Here is a 12,113-nt window from a genome sequence, read left to right as displayed (position 1 = left end):
CTAATATTGTCTAATAACACCAAATTTTAAATCAATATAAATAACACAATCTTATGCATTAGTCTAAAATCTTATGCATTTTAAACATAAAACATTAACTTATAGTCTTATAATAACTAATAACACAAAATATTAAGGTTTACAATACTTAAATTCCACATAAGAATAGCCATCATCCATCACTAATAACACAAAATATTAATTGTGTATGATGACCGGGTCACCGGGCCGACTTCAGGTGACCCGAACCATGGCCCGGACCCGATCCGAAATAATGAACGGATCTATTTTTGAGACCCTTACCCGGTCCTAGACCCGGTGAAATCACACCAAAATAGCTCCTAAAGTGTTCGGGGCCGGGCCGGGTCTTCGGGCCAGGCCGGGCCATGCACACCCCTTGTTAAAAACAAGAATTTAGTTGAAAAACAGGGCATGTGCGTACGCACAAGGGTGTGCGTGCGCACGCCCAGGAAGATTTTCAAAATGCATGCGTACACACAGGTGTAAAAATTTCCAATTCTGTTCGCTCGCACAAGGCGTGCGAACGCCCTCAACAGAATGCACCTTCCAACGTGTGCGTGCGCACAGCTTGTCAAACTTCGTTGGTTATGTGTGCACACAGGGCGTGCTAGCGCTCCCATCAGTAGCCATGTCCCCGTGTGTGCGTGCGCACAGGTTCAAAAATTCACGGGGTGTGCGTGCGCACACAAACCAAAAATCACAAATTCTGCAGCATTCACAAAATTCAGATTTTGATACCAAACTTTGAATGATCATAACTTCCACTACAAAAATCCAATTTTTACAAACTTTATATCCATTTAAATATTTTTCAATGAAATTTAATTTAAAATGAATTTCAACAAATTTTGAAAACTGAGGCTCAAGTTATGATCCGTCAAAGTTCACCAAAAATCTGTTTTTACCAAATTTTAACAAAATTCTCAATTTTCCAATTTTACAACCAAAACTAAACCACCATCTCATCAACTCCCAAAACACATCAGATTTCACACTACCCATACGTCAATTCACCACTCCAACTTATGCAATCATCAATCCCCATTATCAAATACATAACAATACATTGATTTTTCAACCCACACATTAATCAAATTTCATTCCACCATTACCAACAATCATCATAATCAATTCCAATCTCAATCTTCAATACCATACTATCAACATCAACATTTCAATTAATCAATAACCTAAATCATCAATTCATCATATATCATCATACAACAATTCCAACAACCAATTTAGTTCAATCCTATCCTATGAGTCACTAGCCTAAGTGTCCAGAAATATTATATATTACATAGAGAAAACCGAAACCATACATTGGCCGATTCTCAATATGAAAAAAAACTCAAATTGAGTGCAATTTAAGCTTTCAACTACAACCAAGTCACTAACCAACTCCAACAAGCATCAACAATTACTCCAAAGCTCCAATTAAGCGCCAACAATCACAATCTCAATCTATATACACATAATTTACAACAATTCAACCTAGGGTTCATCAAACCCATAAAATCACAAGAGATTTGAATTGCTCACCTTATCCCATGATGATTGGGGCAAAAACCTAATAGTAATCAAGTGCTAGAGTGTACCTAAACACCCAAAATCACAAAATTTTACTCAATACAAAATCCTAAAAATTTGAAATTTTGGAAGGAAAAATTGAGAGGGATTTCGTGATTTTCTTACCAGTTTCTTGGGTGAGTTTTGTAGAGCTCTTCGTGGTGATCGCGTGGCCATAAATGGTGCGGCGATCGGAGTTCCGTAGCTCAAGTTATGAGCTTGGGAAGATGAACATGAATAGTAACAATGGAACCTCACTCTCTTCTCACTTCAGCTGTGTTGTGTTATGTTTGATGGTGAATGAGCTGAGTGTGGCTCATTAAAAAGGGTCTTATATGTTGGGCTTGGACCCAACTTGGGATCGGTCCAACCCGTTAGCGTTTTTAGCTCGTTTGGCCCAACTTTGGGCCAAACCTTTAAAATTAATACCCGGTTTTCGACTTTAAATATTTTCCTGAGGTTTTCTACTGTTTTTAATTTTTCTCGCACAGTACCGAACAAACTTAAACCGGTTCGACTGGTTCAGCTGCCGGTTTGCGGTTTTACTCGATTTTTCGCAGAAAATACATTTTCTGACTCAGAAAAATCTACTGAGTCCAAAAATCATATTTAAATTCTCAAATTCTCATTCTAAATTTTTGGATCCTATTTTGGGTAATATTAATTAATTACTTAAACGATTAATTAGTGCCGGTTCTTACAATAAGCATCACCTACCATACCTCATCATAATTTCACATAATCACAATAATCCAATATCAATATCAACAACATCATAGTTATTATCCTTCCACACAATCATCATTATCCAACATCATCATTCACCAACATCATCACAATCATCAAAATCATTATACTTCACAATTATCAACAATCAATTTCAAACCTATCCTACGATCCACTAACCTAAGTGTCCAAAAACATTACATATTACATAAAGGAAACCGAAACCATACCTTGGCTGATTCCCAATATGCGAAAAACACCAAAAGCTTGATTCCAACAAGATCAACAAGCTTGAAGCACCAACACCACCTCCAAGACTCACCAACTATCAAGCCATACACATATAACATGCCAACATCAAGCTTAAGATTTACCAAAAACACTAAACACAAGGGTTTAGTAATACCTTACCTTACCCAATAAGATTAGCAGCAAAATCTAACAATACTCCAATGCTAGATCACCTCTAAACTACCAAAACACAAGGAAACTCAAAAATCCAAAGCTATTTTTGAGTTCAAAGGGAAAAACAAAAATTGGGAAAAGTACAGAAAAAATAATCACCATAAAACCTAGATACAATCGAAGAGCTTGACAAAAGCTTCGCGTGGCCGTAAACGGCTCGTAAATCGGAGTTCCGTAGCTCAAGTTATGGTCACCGGAAGAGAGGAGTGAATAGTGACCAACCCTCACCTCTCTTCCCTCTCAGGCTGCGCCTCCTTTCTTGAATTTAGGGTGAAATGAGCTGAAATGCTCATTTAATGAGCATATATATGTTGAGCCTTAGGCCTGGCTTTATGTCCAGTCCAATCCGTTAGCGTTTTTAGTCCGTTTGGTCTACTTTAGGCCAAAACCTTTAAGATTAGTGCCCGGTTTTCAATTCTAAATTATTTTTGTCCTTTCAAAATAATAAATTCAATTTTCAAAATCTTATTTTTCTCAAAATACACGGTATCAGACAGACTAGTGTCGATACTGCTGACTTAAGCACTGGTACACGATTTTACAAAAATTTTCCGTAAAAGATACATTTTTCCATTCAGAAAAATCATTAAATTCAAATTTCACATTTATATTTTCAAATTAAAACTTTAAATTTTGAATCTACTTCGGACACTTAAAAATTATTATTTTATTAAAACGGTTATGCCGGTTCTTACATTTTAAAACTTGTTTCATTACCTTACATACCTCTATACCTTTTCTTAGGTGTTTAATAAAGAGAATTAGGGAATTCTGGACTTAAAACTACCTTCTTGAGACTTTTAGGAAAAACTGCCTTCTGATCAATATTTTATTATTATTAATAAAATAATAATATTTTATTCAACTTTCAAAAATTACATTTTGACTCCCAAACTTTTTGGAAATTGCATTTTAACCCCCTTAACTTTTAATATTTGTACTTTGGCTCTTCAATTTTTTTAATTAACTTTCAACCTCAAACTTTTTAATAATTATGATTTGACCTCAAAACCAAACGTTTTCCTTGTCCTCCAAAAACCAAAAACACTTTTTCAAAATTTTAACTTGATTTTCAACCAGTTTTTCAATATTTTCAGTAACCGATTTTTATCTGATTTTTTCCAAACTAAAGAGCAACGTTTCAGCCATCAAATACACATAAAAAACACATAAAATCTATTGAAGATCATGGTTTGAAAGCCACGTTTTCTATAAGCAACAACATCAACAACACAACCTTCAATAACTTGAATTTCAAGCATTAAAACAACAAGATCTCATGATCAAATCATCACACAAACACCAAAATCAAGCTTCAAGCAATAAGATCTGATTTCACACTTCAAGAACACAATCAATAATTGATTAATTTACCAAACCTTATCTTCTTTGCAGTTGCCAAGAACTGAACCAATAACAAGCCTCCAAAAGTACTTTTACGCCTATTTTAACATTAAAGACAACTTTAGAACCATATGAACCATGAAGGCTGAAGCTTCATGATGATGAAAAGAAGGTTTTTCTCACCTCAAGGCAGCTAGAAATCATGTTTTCTTAGAGCCTATGGTGATTGAACAAGAGATCCTAAGAGAAAATATGAAGAAAACATCATCAGCTTAAGTAAGTTTCTACCATGGCTGAAACTACAAGGAGGAGGAGCAGCCATCATACCTTGATTTACTCCTTGAAAATTGACATAGAAATGAAGAGAAAGAAGAAGTGAACACTTTGGTCGGATTAGATTTTTGATAGGAATTTTAGTTTGAGAAAGAACGAAAGTTGAAGTTCAAGTGCTCATGGAAATTTTCATGGAAGTTCTTCCATTTTTGTTTCTTGAGATTTTCGAAATTCTAGCTTGTTTGGAAGAAAAGTTGATGGTAATGATGAGCCTAAGGATCCGTGGGTTAGGATAGAGATTATCCTAAAGTTTGATATAAAAATATCTTAAGAAAGGATAATTACTAAAGCTAGATGTATTAGAATACAAGTGTTTCTTACTTTTTCCTTAAGAAACTTTTGTTTGGAGAGCAAGAAAGAAAATATGTGGTGGCTATCCCTGGGAGAGCCAGGTGTCATAGGGTGTTGAGTCATCAGATTTTAATAATAAAATATCATTCTGAAGATAATTACTAAAACCAGATACATCAGATTACACTACTAAAGGATAAGCATGAGCTTTACTAGTATAAATGATACTAGTAACATGATAATTATGAGGATAAAATATATATGATAAAACATTAGCATTGCTAAGTTCATCTAAGATTTACCGGTATTATCCATTATCGATTCAGAACAAGCACATAAACAAGACTCATTGCTTGTTTGGGCGTCATCATCTTGATAAAAAAGATCTTTTTTCAATGAAAAAATATATATATTTTTATTTTTTAGTGTGTTTGACAAATTTCTAGTAGTAAAAATAAAAGCACTAGAAAAATAAAAAAAAAAAACATATTTTTTGAGAAGCTGTAACTTTCATCTTTTTTTTAAAAGATATTTTTTTCTTAAAAAAAAATATTTTTTACGTAATAAATAAACAAAAAAGTATTTTATATTGTTATATCCAAACATAATTGATAGATAAAAAGATCTTTTTACATGAGATACCCAAACATAAAATTACTTTTATTTTTCCATAAGATCTTAAAAAAAAAAATAACTCGAAAAAAGATATTTTTTTAGAAGTTCACCCAAACAAACTCTCAATCAAACACAAAAAACACGTACATGTAAAATTTAAATCCAAAAAAATCATCAATATATTACTCATAATTCTTGTTTCATCCTCTTAACAAGAACTTGTGTAACGGCTAAGAAATCTTGGTGTCAAAATAAAAAAATTTTTGTGTCACGATTAAAAATTTCGGTATTATTTCTTGATAAATTCTGCATAACTGAAAACTTCTCCTCCTCCTCTTTATTATCATCATCATCATCATTATCTTTTTCTTCTTTTCTTATTTATATTCTCCTTCTTATTTTACCTTTTCATAATCATTCTTATTTTACCCTTTTAATAAGAATAAAAACAAGAAAAAAATAAAATAAAGAAGAAAAATAAATATATAATGTTGCAAAATTACCAAGAGAGGATCGGAGGAAGAAAAAAAAATGCAGCAACAATAGTAGCAATAAAAAAACGACAATGAAGAAGAAACACAAAAGAAGAAGAAGGAACGTTAAGAAGAAAAAGAAATGCAGGATACGAACATTCACGTTAGCGAAAATAGTTAAAGTGTGCATTTACGCTCTTACTAATGAATCTGGTTTTTGTTGAATTTAGACCAATTTAGTTGCTAAAAAAATTAAAAAAAGAAAAAGAGAAGGAGAAAAAGAAAGAACACAAAGTGATAATAGAGATATTGATGAGTAGATAATAATAGAGAGTAATTAATGGTAAAAATGATAGAATATAGTGTTTTATTATTTGTTAAGGACAAAATTGTATAAAAATTAATTTAAAAAAAAAGATTTTAAAATGATCTCTAATCTTAAAGATAAAAATGATAAAAAAATTTGAAAACAATTTTGATTTTCATTCAAAATTTTAAAAATAACTTAACCCAACAAAATTATTCCTTTAAGACTAAACTCTAAATATATTATGAAAACTTTATCTCGGACATATTTTCTCTCCCATTTTTATACTCTTTAAAAATTATATTTATTGGACCAAAAGAAAATTAGTTTAGTGGAAGTAGAAATATAGTAATTTCTGAGCGAGCTTATAGAAACTATTTTGAAAAGAGAAGAAGCTCTAAATTCCAAAATCATGTATCCTTTAAAATGATAATTCCAATAGTTACATAGACTCATATTTTATAAGTAATTCAACTTGGTTCGTTTTAATTAAAGTACATTTCTTTCACCAATTTTATTGGGATAATAATATTATATTTTAAAAAATTGAATTAAAAATTAACTTTTTCAACTAACATCATCTGTTATTTTTAAAATTATCTTTTATTTTAAATTTTAGACCTAAATTTTAATCTTAAATGTTAATTTCTTTTAAAAGTAAAACACAAAAATATTGGGATTTTTGGGTATTGTCGAAATATGAAGATAAGATGAAATCATTGGTAATGATTTTTATTTTTAAAATATAAAATAAGTATAATCGTGAGTCGTTGGTAGTAGTTTTTATTTTTAAAAAAAAATCTTAAAAGTAAGATCGTGAACAGAAATTTTTATTTTTTAAAAATAAAAAATTACAAAATTGAAAAAATGACCATTTTGTGGAAAACACCCCTCTCTCCCTGGGAATTATTTTTTTCCCGCAACAATACAAGTCCTATATTTCTATGTAATTTTCTTTTAGCTGTTGCCCCGTTTTGCATAAAAAGAAAATATTTGTATTATTGGGAAACAGAAATACGCAAATAAAATTACCAAATTAGCCTCTACTGATATTCACTCGGGGAATGCAAAATTAATAAGATAACATAAGATAAAGTTACACTGGCCCATTGAATTCAAAATCGCACGGAATTTAATAATCCAATTAACAAAAAAAAAACCCACATACACACAAAAATTCAAAAACCTTAATTCAATTCCCTTCATCCTCCTCCTCCTTCTCTCAGTCCACTCCATCGGTGTCTTCTTCTCCTTCTTCTTCAGCTCACCCCCAACCTGAAAATTCATAAAGACCTCACCTTTCTCCGTCTTCAATTCTCCCCTAATTGGTTCACACAGACAATTCTTTAGACCCTCTTCTTCCAAAAAAGCCCTTTCAACCTCAAAAAATGACCAAATAGCCGCCGCCACCAACCACCACCGTTACGAAATTCCGTCGATCTGGTCCACCAGTGAAGTAAGATGATCGTTCGCACATACGGTCGCCGAAACAGACCCCTCTCGAGGACCTGCTCAGCTTCTTCTCTCAACGACGACGTTTTGGACCCACTCTCGCAGGAGAGTTCACAGAACCACGACAACAACATCTACGGATTCGCGTACTCGTCCCAGGATTCGTCCTCGCATTGGTCCCTCTTCGATTCGGATCCTAATTTAGTAGACGATTTCGGCGGCGGCTGCAGGGAGCCGAAGAGGGCGAGGAAGGGGGAGAAGAAGGCGGCGGCAGCTAACGGGAGTTGCCACGTGGCGATACCTGCGACATCGACGCTTATGGAGGCGCAGGAGTTTGGGGAGATGATGGAGCATGTTGATGAGGTGAATTTCGCTCTCGATGGGCTCCGCAAGGGGCAGCCTTTGCGGATCAGGAGAGCGAGCTTGGTGTCACTGTTGGGTATTTGTGGCACCACGCAGCAGCGGAGGCTTCTCAGGAGTCAGGGGTATGCAAATTTTTTATTTTTTATTTTTAATTTCCTGAAAACTCAATGTAGGATTTGAATCTGAAATATATCTGTTGCAGATATTGGAAATTGTTATTGTTATTGTCACTATTACATTTTGTTTGTGAGGAGATAGTTCAAAGTTTCGAAATTGGAGTGGATGGAGTCTTGGGTTGATTTTGATGTGGTTTGAGATGTGGTTTTTGTATTTATTGGCTAGGTCTTTGGATTATCTTAAAAAATTTTGAAGTTGGGTTGTGATATAAATCTTGTTCTTGGATACGAATATTTGGGGGTGCTTCACGAGGAGGAGAAGTAGAACAAAAAGGCTTATTAGTGTTTTAATCCATTTGTGAGTCTGATATGCAATTCCCATTAGAGTTAGTTAGATTCAACTGGTAGATCTCTATGGTCTCTATGGTTATTTTCCACGTAGAAATGTGACGTTAATGGGAGCTTAGATATGTGTTTATACTATATCGTTTAATGAAGTCTATTGCTGGTGGTTTATTTAATTTTTCACCTTTTTAAGTCTTATAAAAAGTTTGTTCACATCTGGTGGGTGTGAGAATCCTTGCTCAGGCTGTAAGTCTGTATGGGCTGCCCCTTCCCACAGCCTATAGGCAAATAGGTGCTTTGTCTTGAACTTGAACCTATGATATGCAGATTGAAGAATACATTTAACCACTTAGCGCAAGCTAGATTTTAGTTTGATTCACCCCTTGGTCACTTTCTTGCCATTCAACAGGATGCGAATGATAGCTATGGTTCGATACTAGATTTCACAATTAAATAGATTCATAATATTGATTTACCGTTTGCACTATTACTTAATTTCCCTAGAAAAGGCGTGTTAAGTTTACTTTTACCCAATTGACATTATTAAGATTTAGTTTGGAATTTTAAACTGAGTATATGAATTGAACTCATTGTCACATCGAAAAATACACCAGTATGAATGTTTAGCTGATTAGTCCCTGATTTTTATACTCTATAGGATGGCAAAGACGATAACTGAAGCTATTTTGGGCCTCAGTCTCGATGATTCTCCCAGCAATCTTGCAGCTGCAACTCTTCTATACGTTTTAACCTGTGATGTAAGTCTTGTTTTGTTTTAGAATTTGCAGTTGTAATTATGGAGGAAACTTTGGGCTTATAAACATAAAGTCATTAATGTTATGTATGAGAAATTTATTCCATTGCCAAAGTTCTTATAAGCTGCTATTGGTGGAAAGATAGAACTCTCTTGTAATGCTGCTGTAATGATGCACTATTTTCTACATAGTAAGATTTTATTAGAGCTCAATTCCTGTTGTTAATTATTTGATCGCACTTTCAAATAGATCTTTAATACCAAAAGGAAATGCTAAGCACGTGTGTGTATTCCCATTTTTGTTCTAAGTTGGAAGAAAAGAAGAAATCCAGTAGAGGCTTCTATGTGTTAGCACTACTATTTGAGCAATGGAAACATTTTTTTTGGCATGATGTTTACAAATAACCTCTAGATGTGGAACTCTATATGTTTCCTTTGTGGAACTCTATATGTTTCCTTTGTAGTTCATTCCAGACTTAAAGAAAACTAAGCCCAACTAATGTATTTAGGCACCTTCCATCATTACATATTTGGCACTTTGCTATGTTATATTGTTTACCTTTTCTAGTTCTGTACATATCCATTAGAAACAATATTTCCCCCTTATTTGGAAGGCAGGTCATCAAATATCTTTCATGACTTGGCTTAAGAATATGCCTGAGCATTGTGAACTTGGCACCTCATTTATGACAGATTTTTCAGTATTTGTTTTATAATCAATAAAGGAAGCTTCACATGCAATGGCTTTGATTCCCATCTTATATGGACAGCAGTGATTATTCAGTGACCTATACTTCCATTCTGATAGTTTGGACTGTAAATCAAGGTGTTCTCTAATTATCTATAATATGCTTTTGCTTCAGGGTCAAGATGATAATCTACTTGAATCATCTGGTTGTATTCAATTTCTTATAAAGTTGTTGAGACCAATTGTCTCAACATCTATCGCGGACAAGGTACCAAAACTTGGTTCTAAGCTTCTATCCTTGCGTCAGAGTGATGACATGTTCAAAACTTCAATGGGAAGAATGGATTCCAGTTTGGTCACAGTTTTTTCTAGAGTTCAAGAAGTTCTAGTAAATTGCAAAGGACTAAAAACATCTTGTCAGAATGACAGTGTGGTGGAGAGGCCAGAGTTATGCCCAAAATGGTTAGCATTGTTGACCATGGAGAAGGCTTGTTTATCTGCCATTTCTCTTGATGGTATCGTAAAGAATATCAACTTCCACATTTTGTATTATTGTCTGAAGGTGTTCCTTTCATTGTTATAGATTTGACTGTTTGATTCTTTAATTCCTGATGATGATTTTCTTATGCAAACATACCAATAGATCATTGAATCTGTTCATCTGTAATAATGTTTACTGTTTAGAACTTAATGAAGACATGAATAGTTTATTTTGCCAATCTTTATGTGACTAGCTTTATTCTTTCAATTTCCGAAAATGGCATATTTATATGTAGCTACAAACTAATTATTTTTCACTTGTCAGTTCAGTGGTACTGAATTTGTTGGAAGATGCCAACATTACCTACAAATTACTATATTATTGTGATATACGGGTGTTAGTGCTTTTGTCATGTGTCTTTCTATTCCAAATTAATAAATAGTTGACAGGTGTCACATGTAAAACATGATTATCTTGTATTTAATGCTGAACTAAACAGAATGTGTAGCTGTATGTGGTCCCACTGAGTATCGACATACTTCTTCATGGAATTAATTATTACCCGTTGTACTGACACATATGACGACTATGTCTGTCCAGAAACCACTGGTGCTGTACGGAAGGCTGGTGGAAATTTTAAGGAGAAACTAAGGGAGTATGGAGGACTTGATGCGGTCTTTGAAGTCACCATGAATTGTCATTTAGATTTGGAGGTGTGAGCTTGTATGTTAGTTCAATATGTATGCCTTATGTAATGAGTGCAGTTTCCATGTGATGTATTGGGCTTTACATTTTGATTACTTGTTTTTGTTGATTTCTATTTTACAAATGCTCTAGCAATAGGAGTGTAGATGAATTCAATTTGTGGTAATTATTACCTTGAACCGTGACTTTGCCTTTCAGAAATGGGTGGAGGATGATAGTTCTCTCTCTACCAAGGATCTGAGAAATAACAAACATCTGAAGAATCTAACCCTACTTCTCAAATGCCTGAAGATAATGGAGAATGCTACTTTTCTAAGCACAGATAATCAGGTGAACATATGCACTTTGCCTGTTGTATTGTAAATGTTGATTGCTATGTTTTATTGTTTTGGGTTTTGCTTGTGTCACTTCGGGAGTGGATCCTCTCCAGTGAATAAAAAACTGGATGGTGTGCAGTGTTTAATCTAACCATTCACCACATTCTCTCTCTTATTTATTTCTGGTCCCACTATTAAAATCAAAGGTGAGAGATTGCACTGTATTTTGTCAAGTGTTGAAAAAACTGGAGAGGATCCATTTCCGTGTCACTTCCCATTTGTCTTACATGATGGATACTGCACGATTTGTTGCTTTTTTGCTTGATTACCTTTCTAATTTATCTAACTTACATTTACTTTGCCATAATAGACTCATTTGCTTGAATTGAAAGGAAGATTAAATCCTCAGGCAACTTCTTTTTCTTTTACGGAGCTGATCATAACTGTTATAAGGATCCTTTCAGGTAATGATCACACAAAGGCATAAATTCCTGCTTCTGTTCATTTTTTCATTCTTTTCACTCAACATATTAGTTTTCATTTCTAATGGTTGGTGCCTTTTCTTCTCTCCCCTAATTCATGCCAATATTCTTCTAGACATATGTTTATGTCAAAGTGCCTCTGCTGCATCCAATGAGAAAAAGGCTTATGGTTTGCTCTCTATGGTCAGTGATGATTCTGAACCAGATCTGTTCAGAGACCATAAAGGTACTATGTTTTGTTTTGTGTTTTTTTTTTGTTTGGGGGG

The 12,113-nt window shown here is 33.8% G+C and overlaps 1 protein-coding gene across 1 annotated transcript in view; it reads left to right on the top strand.

Moving 5' to 3' along the window:
* Positions 7,591-12,113, top strand: part of LOC107631003 — an 8,490-nt gene continuing 3,967 nt past the window's right edge. Inside the window, exons 1-7 of the mRNA XM_016334307.2 lie at positions 7,591-8,081; positions 9,079-9,178; positions 10,038-10,377; positions 10,944-11,056; positions 11,247-11,378; positions 11,736-11,829; positions 11,963-12,073. Of these exons, the coding sequence (XP_016189793.1) occupies positions 7,606-8,081; positions 9,079-9,178; positions 10,038-10,377; positions 10,944-11,056; positions 11,247-11,378; positions 11,736-11,829; positions 11,963-12,073 (1,366 nt within the window). The 5' untranslated portion in view covers positions 7,591-7,605. The remainder of the gene's footprint in view (positions 8,082-9,078; positions 9,179-10,037; positions 10,378-10,943; positions 11,057-11,246; positions 11,379-11,735; positions 11,830-11,962; positions 12,074-12,113) is intronic.

Source organism: Arachis ipaensis, chromosome B03, assembly GCF_000816755.2.
Source record: "Arachis ipaensis cultivar K30076 chromosome B03, Araip1.1, whole genome shotgun sequence".
NCBI classification, from domain to species: Eukaryota; Viridiplantae; Streptophyta; class Magnoliopsida; order Fabales; family Fabaceae; genus Arachis; species Arachis ipaensis.
The sequence above is the reverse complement of the archived record's forward strand: the minus strand, read 5'-3'. Positions and strand labels throughout refer to the sequence as shown.